Raw genomic sequence first — 22,141 nt, 5'->3', positions numbered from 1 at the left:
TTGCAATTCTTTTTTCAAGATCCAAAAGAAGAACAGCTAATTAAAAATACTTCAGGAGGAGTATTTCACTTCTAACTAACTGGAGCTAGCTTGTCCTTTTAATTACAGGTAAACAAATAGCATTTGCTTCCAAATGAAGTGGGGGCTCTCCACCTTAACAAAATAAAACCATCTCAGCAGGTGCATTTTCCAAAGAGAAACATCACACTGCCAAGTTAACAAAACATTTTCCACATCCCTGACATGTAAATCCAGGAACAACAGTGCAGCAGAATCACATCTGAGAAAGAAAAGATGACAGCAAATAAGTCCAGTCATGCAGGGCAAACTGTTGTATCAGAGAAGGACGGGATCTTTATTATAATTTGGACAAGGTTGCTTTTTATGAGCATCGCATTCTATAATACCATGGGCCAAAGTTCAGGAGAAACCCTACCACATTTCAAAATTGGCCAGACAGATGTTTCCCCAAAAAAACGCGCCTACTGCAAAGAACCTTCCGACCTTTCTCCAGGCCACAGCCCACGTGTTTACCTGGCGGGTCCCGCAGCCTTGGCAGGGTTTGGTGAGCATGGCTGGCATCCGCTTGAGGGCGGACGGCTTCCTGTAATACTTGGGATACGCTTTCGCCATGCAGTTACTGGTATCTTTTGAGTCTGTTGCCGCCTGGATCCTGACTCTTTCGCATCCCTGAGATGAGCAGTAACTGTGGCCATCCCTCTGGCCCTGGGCTTTCAGATACAGAAACAGCAACCTGGGCAACACAGAAAGCGACCCACTGGGTGTTAGACCACCTCCAGAAAACTTGCAAAAACTTAACTCCTCACTAAAAGGTATATTTCTCTAATAAGGTAAGTTCTCCCCCTCAAAGAAAACTACATTATAAAACTAATAAAGTTGTTTCTCTTCCCTTTCTATCCTCCTAGGCTCCTATGTCAAACTCAATGCTCCTTCAGAAAATATTCTGGTAGCCTGATTCAATCATTGTAGAAGGTATGAAAGTTGATTTCTGGTTTGAATTAAGTTCAACAGGTGATTTGGGAGGATGGAATTTGGCTTGGCTCAAGAATTCCTCGGAAAACTTTATACTTGCATTGAGTTTAGAATTTGGTAAATCAGCATGTTTTTCTTTTCTCTTTTTGGTTTATAAATCATTTTGGTTTATGGCACAAAATTTGAATAAGAACAGCAACTGTGTTTCGTTTGGCTTCAAGTCAATTCAAAAAAGCAATGGTTTCAAATCAATTCCTGCAACGTTGACTAAGAGCAGATGGGCCTGAGGTCCTTCTGTCTGTACTTTGGCCAAAATCAAATGAAGTGAGTAGTCCGAGGACTCTGAATTATCCCCCTATTGCCAAGATGAATGGAAAAGTAACTTCTAGGCAGCAGTCCAACATCTGTCAGCAAACCTAGTCCTTCTAGAGCAAAGGAAGTCAATGTTCTAAAGGCTTGATCAAATGTAATCAATTATTGAAGTCAAAAATTCACATTTTAATATGAGGTCAAGTAGCAATTATGAGGTAAAAATCAGCCACTGTCCCAGCATCCAGTAATTTTCGCTTATATCTGTAAGGAATGCTACAAGCCTGGTTAGCATAGACCTTCTGGCAATTAAAATCATCAAAATAAATGTAATTAAAAAAAAATTAAAACCCCAAAGATCAAGGGGTTTTAGAAATACCCAGATGATGACACATTTCCCATCCTTTTACACATGTAATCATTAATATGTGATCACCAAAATGTCCTTACAAATTTGGTTGTTCTGTTTATTTTTGTGAAAAGTCAACTGGGAATGCGGAAGTTCTGTCATGTACAGAATAAAAGCCCAAGCAGATAAAGTATAATTAGAAATTGAAAATCAAAGACAACTATAATTAATATATATATATATATATATATATATATATATATATATATTTTTTTTTTTTTTTTTTTTTAAGCTGACCACACTGACTGCTGGAAGTGCCCTGGAGGGCAAATAAGTTGCATTTCATTCAAAGGCTAACAAGGCACTTGCTGAACCCCCAACCTTGTCCTCCAAAATCAAACTTGCCACCCTCACCCCAATTGGAACCTTTTGTCTTCCCCCAAACATGCCATGCCACGTTCTCCCATGCCTCCATGCATCCGTCCACATTGCTCTTCACCCATCTCTTTTTTGTCTCCTCCTACTCATTCAAGAGTCTGTCCCAGTGCCACGCTCTTGGGATGTCACTGGTTACCTTAGGCTGAACTTCTGGGTCACCTCAAAAGGCACACTGAACATCCCACAATAGGGCTTTTAGCACTTAATTTCTTCCCTCTCCAGTCACCTGCTTTACATGCCCACATCCTTCAGTGGGCTATGCATTCGAAGAGGAAATGCATCTTATTTACATTAGTGTCTTTACTAAGGTGCCTAGACAATGGCGTAGGAGGAATGTCAGCTTAAGAAAGGACTAAGGAGCATGCTAGTTGCTGGAAGAGTACAGGAGATCGAGCCTACCATCACCCAAAGGCTGAGAGACTGTAACTGGATAAGAGCAGACAAAGCCAACAGGACCCCAGGAGAACAGGATTAGAATTAAAAAGTGGAAAGATGCAGCCTAGAGAGAGTTGAAAGCAAATATGCCACGGTTATACAGTGATTTTTAAAAACTCAAGGTCAACTTGAGAGAGAAAGAGCTTTAAGGAATAGAAAAATGAGCTTTCACTGAAATATGAACTATATCATATGTAAACAATCATCTTACAAGAGTTGTTATAGGAAAGAAATTAGTTTAAGTTCCTATTGGGCCTACTGGTTCTTTATTGACAAGGATAATTTCTCTTTCTAAATCGCCTTAATAGGTATACAGCAAACATCTTCACTCAGCTCCTACTGCCAACTATAATTATGAGTCATTCTAGTTCTCTAGGCCTCTAATAGCGATGAGGAGAGAATTACCCACATCAGCTGCTTGTCTAGAGAGCCATCACATCATAGTCTATTCTTAGTTAGGCTGAAGAACCAGTAATTTCTCCATTAAAGAAAAACAGCAATAATTCTCATTTGCTGGTCACACTGAATTACCCCGTGCCGGAGTCAAAATAGAATTTCCTCTCATACGGCTTCCTCTGCAATTCTTCCAGTGAATTCACAGGCTCATAATCTTCCATTTTGGATAACGAGCCATTATGCCGCTGTAAAAAGCCAAAAGTAATCTGAAAAATTGCATTTGATGGATAGCAGAGGCCAACTCGAATCCAGTCATCCCTATCAAAAAAAGAAAATTAAAACATGAATTCACATTTGAGCCAATATATTTGGGGCATTATAGCATATGTAAACACTAACCATGGTTTTCTCCTCCTTAAATGTCTGCTGTGCATTGAGTCACTAACGATGGAAATCCTGAGCCCTGACCTTTAAATGTTTCCCCAATTTCTCTTATCAATAACAATCATATGGCTTATTGAAACTTCTTGGTTTTGACAGGACTTATAGGAATATGAACAAAAGTTGGGTAAGATGGACTTTGACACTGTGAGTGGATAATAAAATTAAGATGGTTGGACATGTAGTAAGCTAGATGAAATATCACTAGAAAGACAGTAGAATTACATATTGGTAAAATCTTTCCAAAAAAATTTTTGTTCATAAATACATTTTTGTCTTTTATTACTACACTAGAGGCCCAGTGCACAAAATTCGTGCATGGGGGTGGGGGGATGTATCCCTCAGCCCAGCCTGCACCTTCTCCAATCTGGGACACCTCAAGGGCAGTCAGACATCTCTCTCACAATCCAGGACTGTGGGTTCTCAACCGAATATTCGCCTGCCTGCCTGCCTGACTCTAACCACTCCACTGCCAGCCTCATCGATGCATAATTGTTCTCCTGCCAGCCTGATTGCCCCTAACTGTCCTCCCTTGCAGGCCTTATCACCCCTAACTGCCCTCCCCTGCTGGTCTGATCGCTACAACTGCTCTCCCCTGCTGGCCATTTTGTGATGGCCATCTTATGTCCATATGGGGGTGGCCATCTTTGACCACATAAGGACGGCCATCTTGTGTGCTAGAGTGATGCTCAATTTGCATATTGCCTTTATATTATATAGGATTAGGGTAAGTACTTAGTGATAAAATTTCTGGATATAAAAGTATGTGTATTTCTTTTTTTTTTTTAATCCTCTCCTGAGGATATGTTTTTATTTACTTGAGAGAGAGAGAAAGAGAGAGGGAGTGAGAGAAACATCCATCAGCTGCTTCCCACATGCATCTCAACCAGGGACTGAACCCAAACCTGGGCATGTGCCCTGACTGGAAATCGAACCCACAACCCTTTGGTTCACAGGATAATGTTCCAACTAACTGATCCACATCAGTCAGGGCAAAAGTATGTATATTTTTAAACCTTTGATGTATATGACCAAATTGACACTAAGTTGTTTTTTTCTTACCTAAAAATCCTTAGACATAAAATTAATATTTTTTATTATTTGCTTTTGGGGGAGTGGGGATTTTCTAATTGTGGTAAAATATGCACCATATAAAATTTACCATTTTAGTTATTTTAACCATACAGTTCAGTGGCATTAAGTATATTCAAAAGTTGTGCAACCATCACCACTACCCATTTCCAGAACTTTTCAATCATTTAAAAGAATTTTTGAACAGTAAGTAACAGGCCTTAAAATTGTTACAAAGGTTTAACTCACTAAAACCACTAAAGAGTAACTAGAAATGCAGACCAAAATGCATTAAAACATGTTCTCTGTGGTATATTTATAATAACAAAGTGGGAGTGGGCAGGAGAAAAACAACCTAAATATCTATGGGGAAAGGCAGTAGTTAAATAAATTTTGATATCTCTATATGCTCAGAAAATAGTTGAGGGCAGAGAGAGAACACTATAATTGTTATAATGCCTCACCCTGTTTAAGAAAATTATAGGTTATTTCAATTTTCTTTATGTTTTTCTGTATTTTCCATATTTTGTTTAATGAGTAAGTCTAGCTTTTATAATTTTTAAAGTGACAAAATCTATGACCTCTTTATAATTATATTAAATTTGGAAAATAAGATGGTCCACTTCTTCCTCTTGTCCATGATGTAATTTTTGCAAACTTTCAGCAAATTAAACAAGGAAAGTCTGACTGAACTCCAAGACCATGTGGATTTTTGTAACTTCTGGGTTCGGCCTTTTTTGCACTTTACAATGTTTTCATTTGGTATTTTTTTAAAAGTTACACATGACACTGACCAGAACCCTACATAACATTTGATTGTAGTATCTTGCCTAAAATTCATAACCTGCCAGATTTAAGTTTTTATATTTCTTATAAGTCCTCTCCAACCTCATTTGTCTCTTTGACTGCTCTGCAGCTCACTGATGGGAATGATAATAGCAGAATGGCTTTCAGAAACCTCACCCTAGACACAACGTGGACTGTGGATTGGAGGCGGGGAGATCCAGTAGGACCCATGCTAGAGATGATAATGGCCTAAACTCAACCACCAACAGTGGAGGTAGAAAACGGTAGAGCGATATCAACAGCATTAAAGACAGAACTGACAGGATTTGGTCACTGACAAGATGAAGAAATAAGGGAAAAGGAAGAGAGAAGGATGAATCCTGGGACTTTTGGCTTGGTTGGCTCCATAGGAAAAGGTGCAACTCTCCAGCAAGGATACAGAGAAGCTGTAGAGGACCCCCTGGGAAGGCACTTGGGGCATTTCTTTAATTTATTGTCAGCTGAACTCAGGGTGACAGGCAGAGCCACGCCCTGGAAACATGCTTCCCCAGAAAAGGCTGGACACATTATCAGTACTAACTTTTAACCTTGCCCAGGTGTCAGGGATTGTGACTTTGATATGTAAATCCAGTTAAGCACCAGGAATGCTCAGGCCTACTCAAGAATGCAAATAATCTCCTTTGATCTTAACTTTTAGTGAAACCCCGCTGGTATTTGGGGATATAAACAAACAATCTGCATTGGCTCTGGGTCCCTGTCCCTCCATCAGAGAGGCAGTGTCCCACCCGGCTCCCAGCTTTGCTTCTATTTCTGCATCTTGGTTTCTTTCTTTCTTTTATTTCTTAATCCCCAGCTGCCTCCACTCAGGAACCGGACCCGCTCTTTTTCTGTGCTGGATGCAGGAAAGAGAGAAATGCCCACAAAAAGCAGCAAGTGTCACAGGAAAAACAGGAATGATTCCGTGTGGAGCTCGTGCCAGAATCTCACAGCTCAGTGGGTCACTTCCAAGGCTCACCAGTCCTTGGAAGTGACCTACTTAGCACTGAATGTCCTATGTCCACCTCTTCCTTTCAGTTGTGTGTTTTAAGAGTGCTCAGAAAAGGCAGCACTTTATGACCAGTCAGGTGAATAAGCAATTTCAGTTTTTCAGGTACATATCTGAACAGTTTCATGGATTCCCACTGGTTAACCACCACACATGTCTAGACTAATGTAACTCTGCCCTACCAGGCCCATCACTCCTTCCTGGTTTCATCTCCTGTCACACCCTATGCTCCCATGGCACTGCATCCATCAGTTCCCGAACAGAACTAGCCTTTCCCCAATTCTGTTGCTTTTGTACCAAGACAGATCATTTAGCATCACTTTCTCAGCACAGCCAGGCCCAACTCCTCAAGGCTAGAATTAGGTGCTCTATTGATTCTTGAGTTTTTTTTCTACCTGTATATTGTGAGCTCCTGGAGGGCAAGTACTTTTCTCTCTCATCATTTTCTGGTACCCAGTAAACGCTTGAATAAATTACTATACAAACAGAGCCTTCAACTGTAAATAGTATTGTTAGGACAGACAACTGGGAAATCAAGAAGAGATAGAAATCAGGCAGGAGTGGCAATACCTGGCATTCATGCCACTACTCTTCCACCTCTTACCCATAGCAGATGTTACTAACCAGCCACACCTCTCTCTTCTGTCAAATCTAACGTTGGCCTCAAAAGCCTTTTTCTTTCCTAGGTAACTCAGTGCTCAGTTGGAACAACACAGAGAACTTCCTTCCATCCCAACTAAGGGGAATTAAAATATTCAACAGACAATATGAGACCCTATTGTTAAATGGCTTTCTGTACACAATACCCTGATCACAGAGAAACAGAAATGCTTTCAAAAGGAAAGGAGTCAATTTGTGTAATCTTCTAATTCCATCCACATAAAATAAGACAGCCTGTCCTGACCAGTCTGGCTCAGTGGATAGAGTATCAGCCTGCGGACTGAAAGGTCCCAGGTTCGATTCTGGTCAAGGGCCTGTACCTTGGTTGCGGGCACATCCCCAGTAGGGGGTGTGCAGGAGGCAGCTGGTGGATGTTTCTCTCTCATTGATGTTTCTAAGCTCTCTATCCCTCTCCCTTCCTCTCTGTAATAATCAATAAAATATATTAAATATATACATATATATATATATATCCTCCCCATAAGAGAAATGTAGTACAAGAAACTGGCATCCTTACTTGCTACAAAGGTGGTGCGTTATTATTTTTCTCCACTAGATTCCTACTTGCTCAGCTATGTGAAATAACAGTATTGGGAACATACTTGTTGAAATTTATGAGGTATAGAAATACAGTCTTCGGCACTGGCCCGTTCCAGTGGATGGAATAGCCCTTCTCCAGCATGATCACCGGCTGGTACTGGGGAAAGGCAGCCTTCTGGTTAATGCCCCGAAGCACCATCGGGTAGGATGGGTACTCATCTCGTGTGATGGTCATTGTCAGATTCTGAGTGCTCCACGTTTGCACATAGACCTTCAAAAAATAAATGAAGAATTATGGGGAAGAGCATGAACACTTAGAGAGCCAAACAAGCATTTCTAGCTCAAAGCCAAGTGTCTTGTTGAGAAAGAGAGAGAGATTCTGTGATCTGTGCCAGACTAAATGAGGAGTAGCCAACTTCATCCTAAGCCACACATACAATGAAGCTTGCTTAAACTGGAATGGTAAAAACAGACCATGCGTTCTGCTAGCCAAGACCGTCATCATCTCTTCCACCACAACGGGCCAGCTTATTCATCAGAATATAAAACCTTTGTGGCTTATGCAGCCTGTCCAAAAAAAATCCCTCAATCTGAAGAATGCACATATAAGAAATTAGTAAATTAATGTGAAAATGGATACCCTCTAACTCAAATCTGAGAGACTTTCCTCGAACGCAAGAGAGGGAAAATGTAAATACCTTAGAGTTTGGGCTTGCAATTTTCCATGATCTACATGAGCGCAATAAGTCATTTTTCAAAGGAAAAAGGGTTATAAAGCACTCTGCAAAAACTGGAAAAACATATTAAACCGAGACAAATTTGAAAGTCCTGAATTTGTTCCAGTGGCATGAGCTCCTTGCTGTGCCAAAACAAAGCCTTCCCTCAAAACAAACCTCAGAACAATTTCCTGAAACAAATGAGTATTGCTCTGGCCAGTGTGGCTCAGTTGATTGGGCAATTGTCCTATGCACCAAGAGGTTGCCTGCTTGATCCTCGAGCAGGGCACATGTCTAGGTTTTGGTCTCGATTCCCAGTAGGGGATGTGCAGGAAGCAGCCGATAGATGTTCCACTTTCAAATGATATTCATTCTCTATTTCTCTCTCTCTCTCTTCTTTGTCCTCTCTCTCTCTCCCTTACTCTCTCTCTTAAAAAAAGAAACAAAAAACAAAAAAATTAAAAAAAAAAATTAGTATCCTGTAACAGATTTCCCCAGAAGTATTAAAACATCTGCAGAATATTTATTTAATCCACAATACTTCTGTTTTTCTCTTTTGGTCATTTCTACAGTTTTGTCCACAACTGATTCCTCAATTATACATCTTTTGAAGCAGAAAATCTTCTGAACTCTCATTTATGTTTGGCTACTTCAATACTGTCCTCTTCTCTACTAATACCACTTAAAAGTTTAGAATAAATAGATAGGAAATATATATTTTGAGACTAATGTCTTTAATATATTTAATATATTGTACATGTTATTTACTTAAATAAATTTGTTATATATAACTAAAATGTTTATATTATATATAACTAAATATAGTTTACAAAGAATAGGTTATATAAATGTTAGGTTATATAAATACATATATATCCTGCCTCCCTCCAAGGATTTGAGGTAGCACATGTAACCTCAATTCTCCTTATGTTATCATCTTTCGTCCTGAGCTCCTTTACTCTTTGGGTCAGCAAAGAGCAGATATTCACTTAACATCAATTTACAAATAGCTAAATAATGTTTGTTTTGCCTTGAGGTCCGTGCTTCTATCTTTTGCCTATAAAGACATAGTATTATCCATCAGCTCAGTTACAACAAATGGCTGCAGATCTGAGCTCCCAGGTCAAATTCCAAATTCTCAGGAGAAAATTTCTAACCTGTAGTTCTATCATCCCAGAGCTGCCTGGGAAGTATTAGATGACCTGTCTCTTTCTTCATCTCCAAATAAAATAGAATTACTACCCTGGTTTGTAAGATAGAAGAAACAGGTTCAAGTCCCAACTACATCATAAACCAAAGAGTTTATAGACCCATTTATAATAATTTTAAAATACAAAGTTTTCATTAGTGAGCACACCCCATTTTAAGACAGATACCCAAAGGCAGCCTTGCATACACATGGCTCGCAAGAAATTTAAAAATGCAGCTACCAAAGCACTAAAATCTTTTTGTTTTAATTTTATTTTAATTCTAGAATTTCTATCGCATCCCGGGTATTGATGAGTCAACTACATTTTAGGGGATGATTAAGGCTAAAATGAATGGCAATAAGAAAGCCCACAACAAGGAAGCTAATATTACATTAAAATAAACCAGAAAAATCTCTCCGGTCTTTTATCCTTCTTAAGTCCTTGTGTCTTACCTATCGATAAAAATCTTTGTAAAGTGTGTGTGTGTGTTTTAACTTAAGAGTCATAGCGTTCTTTAGCAGTCATGATTCAAAATCAGAAGAGCAATGAAGAATTCTGCTCCCAGGAGCTCCCACTCCAGGTTTTCGTGGTGGAAACCACAGTAGCTCAAGAAGTTGACATGCAGGACCCTGTGAACACACCCTGGACAGGCAGAGTAGCCAGAGCTCGGGAAGGGCCTTCACCATAGGCCGGTCCTTCCCCAAGAAGAACCCTCCCTATAAATAAGAGCATTTAGCAGCAAACCAACAGGCGGGCTTCTTTCCTGCTGTGGGACTAGCAGAGCCCAAATCCCCCTGGAAGATCCCTCACTCTTCCCTCATTCTCCTGTCTATGCTCTTAATTCTCCTTTGCCCTTATCTTTTATCTCCCTCGACTATCTAGTGTTAAATCTTGCCATTTAATTACCGTATTTTTCGGACTATAAGACGCACTTTTTTCCCCCCCCAGAAGTGGGGGGGAAAAGTCCCTGCGTCTTATGGTCCAAATATAGCCTACACATATACTTTAAAAAAAAAGTTTTTTTACTTGCCCGGCTCTGTGTGGTCTCTGTGTGCTTGCCCGGCTCTAAAATGGTTCTAAATGCTGCTGTTTACATTACAGGGTTGATTACATGTGTTTATGACTGTGATGTTGGGTTTTAATGCACATAAAATATTTTAGGACACTATTTGTTTCAGAATCTTTTTTTCTTCATTTCCCTTCTCTAAAAACTGGTGCGTCTTATGGTCTGGAGCGTCTTATGGTCCGAAAAATACGGTACATAAGATATGGAAATAAAACAGCTTCCTTCAAAATTCTGGGCAACTGGTACCCCCATCTGCAACCTCTCTATTTATCCAAATGTCACTATTCAAATAATTGTTGCCGCATAGAACTCTGCCTCTCAAATAATACTCCTTGCAGCAAACACTGTACCATGTGCCAAGCCAGGGGCTAAATGCTTTACATATATCCGTGCATTCTATCTTCTCATCAGCATTACCCTCATTGTGCAAAGGAAAGAGAATGGTTATTAAATCGCTCAACTCATATTTAAGGCAAAATAAAGCCAGGATTCAAATCCAGCCAGTCTGGCTCAAGTATTCGTGCTCTTAACGTACTACCTCCCAAATTCATCCACCCTCTTCTACTTGGCACCCAGTTAACACATGCACACTAGCTTAAGGTTTCCAAAGAAGTGTTTCACAGTTTATATCCTCCCTTTCATAATTTCATAAATATCATATCGTTATATCATTCAAAGAATTTCCTTGAATGTCTCCTTGCCCACTGATTTCCAATTCCTAGCTCTGTCTCTGGAAACATTCCACTTTCCATGAGATACTGATCTTCTTGCCCCACAGATTCCCATAGTTAGTAGTAATAATCACCCTGCAAGGAAGTAAAGCCCCCTCTCTGGGGCAGAGCTATAGCATGGCAAAAATCTGGCCGAAGACTCAGAAAAGGTAGATTCTCACCCCAGCTACATCCCAACCATATTTAATCAAGGGCAAATCACCTCACCCCTTTTGGACTCACAGTATTTCCACGTTGGTTTGAAGCAGGGGTCCTTGACATAAAATTCTATGAGCCCATGGTTCCTACTGAATGTTTTGCTTTCACTTTTAAAAATATATATATTTTTATTGATTTCAGAGAGAAAGGGAGAGGGAGAGAGAGATAGAAACATACGATGAGAATCATTGATCCTGCCTCCTGCACGCCCCTTCAAGGGACTGAGCCGGCAACCTGGGCATGTGCCCTGAACTGGGAATCGAACCGTGACCTCCTAGTTCATAAGTTGACACTCAACCACTGAGCAACACCAGCTGGCTCTTTCGCCTTTTTGAGAAAATCATGCTTTGGGGAGTGTCCATCATGCTGAAGAGCTGAGGAGCACGCCTCACAGAAGCAGTGATGTCAGTCAGGAGCTGGCAAGGAAGCAGGCATCCTCACACATCCCGGCCTACCTGGGCGTAGCTCCCGCTGCAGATCACCGCGTTCCACTGGGTCACGTTCACACAGCTAGGATGGCGGATCAGGTAGTTGTCAATTCTCCCCACGTACGCATCCTTGTATCCTGTCACAGAGCCATCGATGTCGTGGAATATGGAGTTCTTGTCACCATCCAGCTCACAGTCTTCAAACCAGGGGCCAGGCTTCCCAAAGAAGACATTCAGAGAGACCTGAGGGTGGTGAGAAACAAGGACATCCCAAAATGAGGGCTCCTGCCGTCTTAGTCAGCACCCACTGCGAGGATCCTACTGCATATCCATTCCAACTGCTTGGAGATTAAAACAGTCCTGAGTGACAGTTCACAGTTGTAAATCAAGGCACCCAGTCAATCAAATATGTCCATTAGTTATGATAAGCCTGGGAAAAAGGGGCGGGATTTTTCCAAAGCCTTGTGGAGTTCAAGTAGCAAATGTTAAACTTGATCTTTGGCAGTTTCCCTTTCTTCCAGTTAAAACTATTACCTGCTCTCCAGACAAAACTAATCTGCAATAAGAGAAATTAGAACTGTGGGGAAGGAAATTAAGCAGTCATACACATTAAACTTTAGGGGGTGGAAAAAGATTAACCAAAGAACTTATATGCATATATACATTGCCCATGAACAGACATTATAGTGGTAAAGGCCTAGCGTGGGGCAGGAAGTGGGTGGTGGGAGCAAGAAAGGGAGGAGAGAGGGGAGAAGGAATATCTGCAATACTGTCAACAATAAAGATTTTTTTAAATTATAAATGTTATACTTAAGATCTGTTCATTTTTCTGTATATAAGTTATATCTTCATTAAATAAAAATCTATTATAAGTTCTAACTTCAAAACTAGTTAATCATTTTCTTTTTCTTCAAGTGCTTTAGTTACTTGTTCACATGTCTTTTCCTAGTTCCCAATTAAAACAGTCTAAGTATTTCTTTAGTGTGAATAATAAAGTAATAAAACAGGGTCTGCTATGTCCCAAGCATTTAATAAATATCAGCTACTGAAATTCCATTGAGTGCCTTTCCCAGTAGCTTCCATGGTTTTACAGGAGCCTAGTTCAGAAGGACATTCAATATTTCCCAACAACAGGCACAGAGAGCAGGAGCCAAGCACTAGGAAAACCTCTGGATAAAACAATTGGTTTCATACCACCCAGTATTCCTCTTCTCTCCCCATGTTTCTCCTGTAGTTCCCCAGCTGTAGACCCCAGACAAGGACAATTCCAGGCAGATCCCAAATCTCTTCTCGGATCATTACACTGAATTTCCCCAAACCATGTCCTCTTGTTCTTATAAAATGCTACAATGCCTGCCATCAATTTAGGTTATTTTCTTTTCTAAGATATCACTTGAATATTTAAAAAAAAAAATACCCCAGATCACCTGGGACTTCTATTCTCACCTTGAACTCAATGGGACAGAAAGAATAACAAGTTTTAAAACTTTCTTTTGCATATATTTCTGCCCCCAGTCATAAAGGCTTGGTATGAATCCTTTGTTTCTGTCCTTGTCTTTGGGGATGTGCTAGCCCTCCTCCTCCCACCACAGTGACTGTAGAGGAACCAGGAGAACATACTTACATGTGGACCAAACTTCACGAGGGACAGGTTATTTCTGGGGGTTATCTGCCAGGAATTCTTCATGAGGAAGCCAATAGCACTGGTATACCTGTCTGCGGTTGGCACATATTTTTTGAAAGTGCACCTGGTGAGGTGAATGGGCCCGTCATAGATCTGGAAGCCTCTGATCGGGAACGTCCTGTTGAAAAACAAAAGTTGGTTTCATGCACATGGGCCCGTCACCTTAGCAGCACTTCCCTGCCGTCCTTGTCTCATAAAGACAGGTGACTGCTCTGTGTACACAAAACACAATGCTAGAATACAGTGGCAACCAAGACAAGATACCTGATCACCTGAAATGTACACAGTGGTGGGAAAGGCAAAAAGGAAAACAACGGATAATTACAGAGAAGTGCTATGGAAACAACACATAGTAAATCGTAAAGTGGGGTAGGAGAGAAGCTATTTTAGAAAGAATGGAGGCCTGTCTGAAGAGGTGACCTTTGCTTCCTTGAGTCTACCAGTGAAGACCTTTTATCCGGTAACTTACATACTTTAGTTTTGGTTCCAAAATCTCTAATGTGAGAACAGAAATGAATCTGTGCTTAAACAGAGAGAACCTCTTCTCAAGCCTCTAAATGACAATAAGGTGAAATGATATACTTAAAAGTATGAAAGTATAATTCCTGAGGACTTCTGATGTCAAAAAGGCTAGCTAGCTAGAGAAATTGGTTTTATTCACTGTCCTCCTTTCTGCTCACACACAAACTCCTTAATCATATATTATTAACCATAATTAATGTACAAAACCCATAATATTCTGTATCCCTTCGCTTTCTCTGCTATTAAATTCTTTTGATGGCATGGCAGAGGAATTCTATAGCAACGAATTAGATTACAACTCGGCAGTGTTTTACTATATATGCTAGCAACAAAATCAAAGGGCCTTCCTAAAAGTCTATGCGTCTGCATGTATCTTAGAGTTCTCTTCCATAGAAAAGGTTGTACACATACAGTAAAATAAAAACTGGATCCACTGACCAATGAAGAATCTCTTCTGGAGAATCTTTCCTAGCAAGGAAGCAATAAGCATTTTGAAATAAAACTGGAGGCCAACATGTACAATAAGAAGAATGAAATTGACTTGGCTGCCATCAGACTGCAGCCCCTACCCCAACCAGTACAGCTCTCCTTCCTTTTATCGACACTCGAAAGAGGCAGCTACAGCCTAAATGTGAAAAGCACGGCTCTGAAGCCCAAGTAACAGGGTTGAAATCCTATCTCAGCTACTTACATTAAGTTATTTATAAAGCGGGATGATACCAATACCTATCCCATTGGGCTCTGTGAGGACTAAGTGAATAATAAAGTACCCAGAAGAGGGCCTGATACATCGTAAGCATTTAATAAATGTTAGCTATTAAAACTCCATGAAGTACCTTTCCTAGTAGCTTCCATGGTCTTATTCACAGAAGTTCTACCCAGAGCATGGCATTCAATGAATTATTTCTCCAACGACGAGCACAGGAGAGAGGGGCCAAGCACAGGTCATCCTCTGCTGGTAAAGCCCTTCCACCAACCCCACCTGCCCCCATGACCCCGGCCCACCCTAGCCCAATGCCCGCATAGAATGAGCACCTAAGGGAACGGAGGCTTCCTGAAGCCTGACACTAGTTTTCCTCCGGCACATTTTCTCACCAGTAATATGAGGACAACTAGAAACTGTGTCTCGGAACGGAGGATGGATGAATTCGTTCACGGTTCCCTAAAAGCCCAAGAATCTTTCTAGTGCTGAGTGCTTTCTTAATGACTCAGATTATTTTGACAGAGAGCATGCCAAGGTCTACCCCATCCCCCTTCGACATCTGAAACACTTAATTATGCAGCCGTGGCAAGGTTTGGAGTCAGCGTTGGCATCGATCAGCCCTTATTTCCTAGGACTCTTTTCAGTCGGTAATTTCCTTTTTCCAGTGGCGATTTCTAAAAACCAACATCACAATTTGAGGGAAAACTGACCTAATGTCATAGTTTACGGTTTGGCAACTTTCTGTGGCTCAAGAAAGAAGGGGGGAGGGGGAGGAATCACCAGCTTCTATAAAGCCTTAAATAAGGAATGGGAAGAAAAAAAGAAAAGAAAAAAAAGGTAGGTTCCTTCATTATAAAATTATTCATGAAATTCAGAATTATCATAACAATAACAGTTATAATAGTAAGATCAGGTGGAAAAAATATCAGAGTGGGAACCAATCATGCAGAATTATTACAGAAACTTCCAGAAGGATTAGGTTTTCATTTATTGTTTCAATTGAACTCTCCACCGCCAAAGCCATGCTTACCTATTCCTGGGTAATGTCCGGGGCTTCTGGTCTATTCCTCCCATGCCTACATACTTGTTCTGACCACCCTGAAAGCCGTAATTCCTACTTTCTCCAACAAAGAGAGATTCAGACACCTCCTGGCTAGAACCTTCGTCGCTTGGAAAGCTTCCATCACTGTTAAAATGAAAATAACCATTAACCACACAGTTCTAGAAAATGTATACTGACTCTCAAATAAAGGCAAGGTATAACTCAAATAGCTAAAAATTTTCAAAGCAGCCAGTAGCTTTTACAAATACATACTGAATCACCAGGAAGTACCTCTAAACTGTGAACATGCCTCTTAAAAATTAGTACAAATTAACTGTATTGTAAATGAGTGGTTTTCAAATTAGGTTGAAATAAGTGAAATTTAATTTAGCAGCAACACCTGATTATTTTAGTCTCAAGCAACAGTACTGTGAACAGGGAGAATAAATGTGCCCTGAATACAACAATTAGAATCTAATGTTTAAGATGGCAGCAAGAGTAATTGACCTAGAGAATAATATTTAACACAAAAAGTCCAGTTCTTAAAGATCACTGAGAAATTTGACCAACTTTGCAGAAAGAAAATATTTCATGTGTTCCCAACTTGTACTCCCTTCCTTTTTATTCCCATAATTTTTAAGATCTTTAATGTAATGCTCAAGTTTTGTTTCTTCTAAACAAAAAAACCACATAAGTCTACCTTGCTTAGGAATTCCAGCTATATTAACCTACTACTTGGGCATGAATTCAATGGATCATTAAAAATGTATTTTTGAGCCTCAAGTGGTAACAGGAAGCAGGTGCTAATTTATCTTAATGATAATAAATGTATAACATTATGGTGTATTATCCATAAAAAAAATTAAATAAATTTTAAAAATCAAGGGTTATTTTACCTACAGCTTTAAAATAATCAGAAGTAATAAATTAATTAATCAGAGAAGTATTTTTAAAGACATTACAAACCTGGCAAAGGTTAGTCCTATTCCATTATCTGCAAATCTGTAAGAAAACAGAGATAACGTAAGACTTGAACTTACCACTTCATGTAAGAAGAGGTTCCAATGTTTACTCTTCCAGACCACAAAAGTAAGTTTCACCTCCCAATACCTAAAAGCACAGACTCCACAGAGAAGGCACCTGGTTTAAATCTCAGCTTTGCTAATGACTAGCTGTGTGATCTTGGGCATATTACTCAACTGGACTCTCCCTCAGTTTTAACTCTATGTTAAAAAAAAAACAAAAAACAACCTTCCTCATAGGACACTTAAGAGCATTTCACATACTAATTAATTTCAACCATTTAGATAAGATATAGGGCTGAGAATCCTATTTTCTCTCAAGGGCCATTTGGATATTTATAAGATCATTCACGGCCCATACAAGATTATCAATTTAAAAAACGAGCCTGCTATATTTGGTCAAATATTTAATTGACTCACCCCTAATGTGTTGGCAAGGCCGGACCAAATGACTTCATGGGCCATCCCCCACCCCTGATAGAACAATGGCTGGCACATAGCAAGGAGCATATAAGTGTTAGCTGGAACTGTTATTTCTATAATTACTTTTAAAACCCATTAGATCATGGTAGTCTCCTCTAAACTTTTCAACATTAATACCCAAGCTATTTCTACAGATTTAACATAATATTTTTTGCATGATAACAGGCAGAGATGATAAAATGCCAAGAAGCTAAAGCCAGAAAACAATGTTTATCTAGACTCTTAAACACCAAATCTTAGCTCAATATACATCAGATTTCCAAAATTAGACAAATGGAAAAAAGCGAGATGCTTACTGCCTCAAGTCATGGTAAGACATAAGTCAACACACGAAGGTGAAATTTATAACTTTTGTTTTGAGTGGCAGTAAGAGAGCATCAAAAAACATGGATTTTCCAAGAAGAAGGAAAAACATCCAGCTGGTTTCAAAATCTTTATTTAGCTCTCTGACATAGGCCCTGTTTGTTATATAAAGTTAAATTCCCGGTTTCTGTTCAGTCTCATCAGAAAACATTCATGTCACCAGACAAGTTCAGGTCCAATAAAAGCAGCCGAATGAGATTATTCCAAACATTTGCCATCTGTTAATGCTAGCAAACTTTCTCGGCGCTTGCCCTGTCTTTTAGTAACAATAATATGATTCCAGAAACTATCAACTGTATTTTCAGTCTACTCGATTTTTCAAAATAGCCTTAAAAAATACACACACCAGTGCCACCAGATAATAACTTTGTAGAGAATACCCACGCTGAATTCTGGACGACAATGTCTCCCCCTCTGACCCAAGCTCCATGGTCATTATTTTTAAAAGCAATGAGCCTGTCAATTACAGCAGCAACTCGTGGCTTTTCAGGGTCACCATCCTGATGAGGCCGAAACCTTGGGATTGAAGAAAAAGAACTTTTTAAGAAAGGTAATGGCTATCAGCTATTACAACTGTACACTTAAGTGTCAAAAAGATTTAAATTTGACCAAAACCAAAGAAGTAAAAAAAAGATTTTTTTTTTTTTAAATCTCTTAAGTTACAACTTAAATACTGGTATTTCAAATATTGGGAAAAATAATTATATTTATTTATATGTTTATGTAAATGAAAATTGCTTTCATATCTTATTTTTTAAATCAACATATTATGGACTGGCTATTGTAGAACATTATAAACACTAAAACCATTAAAAAGTGAAACAAAACAAAAAACCTCTCATATCAGGAAAACTTGCAAGTTTTCATGAATTCTTAAGCTCCATAATACTAATATAAACTTACTGAATAAATTATTCATATATTTTAACATACATATATCCTAACTTAAAACTATTATTTTAGTTGTATGTTGGTGATATATCTTAAATATAAAGATAAAACTGGATTTAATATCTTAAAAAGGCCTAAATTCAAAATACATTATATTAATTGACTTATCAATTATAAAAATTAAAATTTAATTCTGCTTTTTCTCCCTTCTAAAATACTTATCAAGACCTTAATGAAAAGGTTTAAAAAAATGGTGTCAAAACGATCCTCTATAATAAAAGCCTAATATGCTAAGTGTCCAGTCGTCCGTTAGTGTGATATGCTAATGATATGCTAACAATGCTCAACTGCTTGCTATGGCATGCAATGACCACCACGGGACAGATGCTCTGATTGATAGATTAGCTTGCTGCTGGGGTCTGGCCCATTGGGACTAAGTGAGATGGACCAGACACACTCTGGAGCCTTTACATGGTCCCTCCCCAGCTGGCCAACCTCCTGCGTCCCTCCCCACCCCAATTGTGCATTGGTGGGGTCCCTCGGCCTGGCCTGCATCCTCTCACAACCTGGGACCCCTCAGGAGATGTCAGAGAACTGGTTTCAGCCTGATCTCATAGGCCAGGCTAAGGGTCTGCACTGGTGCACAAATTCATGCACCAGGCCTCTAGTCCTCTATAACAACTCAAATAAATAGCACCATAAGGTCACCTATACTTTAGAAAATCATTTCTAAATTTTACAAAGCTGTGAGGAGGGGGTAGGAGGGAAGACAGCAGAGCCTTAAACAGCTTTTCAAGACCAATTTAGCAAGTTGAGCTTTTCATACGATCAAGAAACATCATTTGTGCAAACACTACTAACAGTTGCTGGCACACAGTAGGTGCTTACTAAATGTTTATGATGGGAGAAGAGTTATGCACAGAGAAGAGCGAGTACAAAGGCCCTTAGGCACAAGTGAACCTGGCAAGTTTAGGGAACTAACACTTTGGCTTTGGCTGGAGAGTAAGAACCAAGGGGGAGAGGACATAAAGATGGGCATGCACCAGGCAAGGATACAGTTCTCCATTCTAAATGCAACTAGAAAAGTAGAGAGTAGAATGGTGGTTGCCAGAGACTGGGTGAGGAGGAAATAGGGAGGTGATGGTCAAAGGGTACAAAGTTTTAGTTATGCAAGCTAGATAAACTCTAGAGATTTACCAAACAAAACAGTGCTTATAGCTAAAAATACTATATTGTATCCCATAAAATTTGCTAAGAGAGTATATATTATGATAATTATTGTTATTACAAAAAGTATTCTTAAATTAAAGAAATAACAATAACAGTCCTAGCTAGTTTGGCTCAATGGACAGAGCGGTGGCCTGAGGTCTGAAGGATCCCAGACAAGGGCACAAGCCCAGGTTGTGAGCTCAACCCTCCAGTAGGAGGCATGGAGGAGGCAGCTGATGAATGATTTTCTCTCATCATTGATGTTTCTGTCTCTCCCTCTCCCTCTCCCTTCCTCTCTGATATCAACAAATACACACACACACACACACACACACACACACACACACACACACACACATATATATATATATATATTTTTATTTTTTTTTTAAAGGAAATAATAACAACAAAGGAGATAGGAAGAAATTTTGGGAGATAACAGATAGGTTTATGGCCTCGATGGTGGTAATGATTTCATGGGAGTGTACTTATGCCCAAACTCAGCAAGTTACATACATTAAATGTTAACCACACCTCAATAAGTTAAGTAGATAGAAACATATATAGATAGATGTGCTGAAAAGTGCCATCAGAAACATGCAATCAGGAAAGTGATATGACCAGATTTCTTTCTTTCTTTTTTTTTTTTTTTTAAACTAGTCACTAGCTGCTACTTGGAGTAAGGATTGTAGAGAATGGACGGTAGAAAGACCAGCCTGGAAAGCATTATATCCACCTTAGATGGTGTATATGACTCCTTACACTAAACAGCTCTAACCTAAGGGATAAAAAATCTGACTCGGAGCCATCACCCACTCTTCTGGCATTGTAGTTGCTGCCAAACAGCTTTGTAGTCATTATATAATGTCAAGCAGATGGAAGAGTTGTGGAAAGAAAACTACGCAATGCTCTAAAAAGAAAACAAAAAAAAAAAAGTACCAATAAAACATCTGATTCTCGGCTGTAGCCATCTCATTTTTTCTTGAAATTCCTATTGATATAAATCAATTATGGACCATGTCCTTGGAAACCCATTATTTTCATCCTCTACCCAACTTGGTGTGCAAAAAAAAAAAAAAAAAAAAAAAAAAAAGGTCAGCTTTCCCAATTTCTCATCATCTTAATTTATGAACTTTCAGCACCCTTCCCCACCTCCTCCCTTAGCTGTCCTCTGCTGTAAATGGACTTGTTGGCTCTCATGCTATTACACTTTCTAACGAAATTTCCCAATCTCAAACCAAGAATTTTCTTGCGTTAAAATTTCCCATCTTTGGATTCCTGTAATTTCACATTTTGAAAACATACGGAGAGGCTCATCTGATTAACTATTGAGTCAACTTCCCCTGTGATGAACAGACTGAGTATTTCCTTGGATTCCATGGGCCCGGCGTCTAATTCACTGGCTGGCTTCTTACTTGCATTAGAGTTTTTATCATTTTTACTCATGTCTGGGCTTCATGAATGTGTTTGGGCATATTCTTTACATTAACTTAAACAAAATTAAGTGCATACACCAGCTGCCAAATGTCTTGTTACACTCTTCTATAATCAATTCTTTTTCCATAGCAACTTGCTAATGGAGTCTTAATTCCTTACCAAGATGTATGCAAACCAATAGACACAGACAACAGCGTGGTAACAGCCAGAGGGAAGCGGGGACAGGGATGGGTGAGGCAAGCAAAGGGATGGGGAGAAATGGGGACATCTGTAATAGTGTCAACAATAAAAATAAAGAAAAAAAAAGTATGCATTTAAGAACTGGTAAGAGAACTAATAGACGACAGAAAAAAAAGTACCACTATCATAATATCATATACACATACCCTATAAAAACTTCTTGGACTATTAAGACTAGATTGTTTTATTGTTGAGTCGAATTAAAATATCAATGAATTCTCAAATATATTTCCACATCCATCCATTCATCCCCACACACAGGTTTTTTAAGGCAGGGAAGGGAGTCAATTTTGTTGTGTTTAGAATTTTTCTATTAATACTAACTTAGCAATGAACACATACCAGTTATAATAAACTCTCTCAAACTAAAAAAGTAGCAGTGACCACCTAGCAAAGATTTCTTTGTTTTGTCAAATAATATTCCCTTCTCTCTCTCTCCCTCCATCCCTCCCTCTCCCCCCTACCACCTCTCTCTCTCTCTCTCTCTCTCTCTCTCTTTTTAATATATTTTTATTTATTTCAGAGAGGGAGAGATAGAAACATTGATTGGCTGCATCCTACACACCCCCTATTGGGAATTAAGCCCACAACCCAGGCCTGTGCTGACCAGGAATCAAACCTTGACCTCCTGGTCAACATTCAACCATTGAGTCACACCAGTCAGGCAATATTCCCTTCTTGTTTCATAATTTGTCATCATCTCTTTGCTCCTTTTTCTTTTTTTAATGTATGTTTATTGATTTCAGAGAGGAA

General features: G+C 39.3%; 1 protein-coding gene across 8 annotated transcripts in view; it reads right to left on the bottom strand.

The window, feature by feature from the left end:
* CEMIP2 (cell migration inducing hyaluronidase 2) overlaps nt 1-22,141 on the bottom strand; it is a 76,450-nt gene that overhangs the window by 10,424 nt on the left and 43,885 nt on the right. For 5 of the 8 annotated variants that reach the window (XM_036433811.2, XM_036433809.2, XM_036433813.2 and 2 more), the window contains 8 exons: nt 17,996-18,127; nt 16,710-16,745; nt 15,732-15,887; nt 13,417-13,594; nt 11,820-12,035; nt 7,526-7,734; nt 3,056-3,238; nt 535-754 (listed from right to left, as the gene is read on the bottom strand). In XM_036433811.2, coding sequence (XP_036289704.1) covers nt 535-754; nt 3,056-3,238; nt 7,526-7,734; nt 11,820-12,035; nt 13,417-13,594; nt 15,732-15,887; nt 16,710-16,745; nt 17,996-18,127 — 1,330 coding nt within the window. The remainder of the gene's footprint in view (nt 1-534; nt 755-3,055; nt 3,239-7,525; nt 7,735-11,819; nt 12,036-13,416; nt 13,595-15,731; nt 15,888-16,709; nt 16,746-17,995; nt 18,128-22,141) is intronic. The other 3 variants (XR_004987171.2, XM_036433814.2, XM_036433812.2) reach the window with 2 other exon arrangements.

The sequence above is a fragment of the Pipistrellus kuhlii genome, unplaced genomic scaffold, assembly GCF_014108245.1.
Source record: "Pipistrellus kuhlii isolate mPipKuh1 unplaced genomic scaffold, mPipKuh1.p scaffold_m20_p_12, whole genome shotgun sequence".
Taxonomy (NCBI): domain Eukaryota; kingdom Metazoa; phylum Chordata; class Mammalia; order Chiroptera; family Vespertilionidae; genus Pipistrellus; species Pipistrellus kuhlii.
Note: the sequence above shows the minus strand (reverse complement) of the source record. Positions and strands in the feature narration are given on the sequence as shown.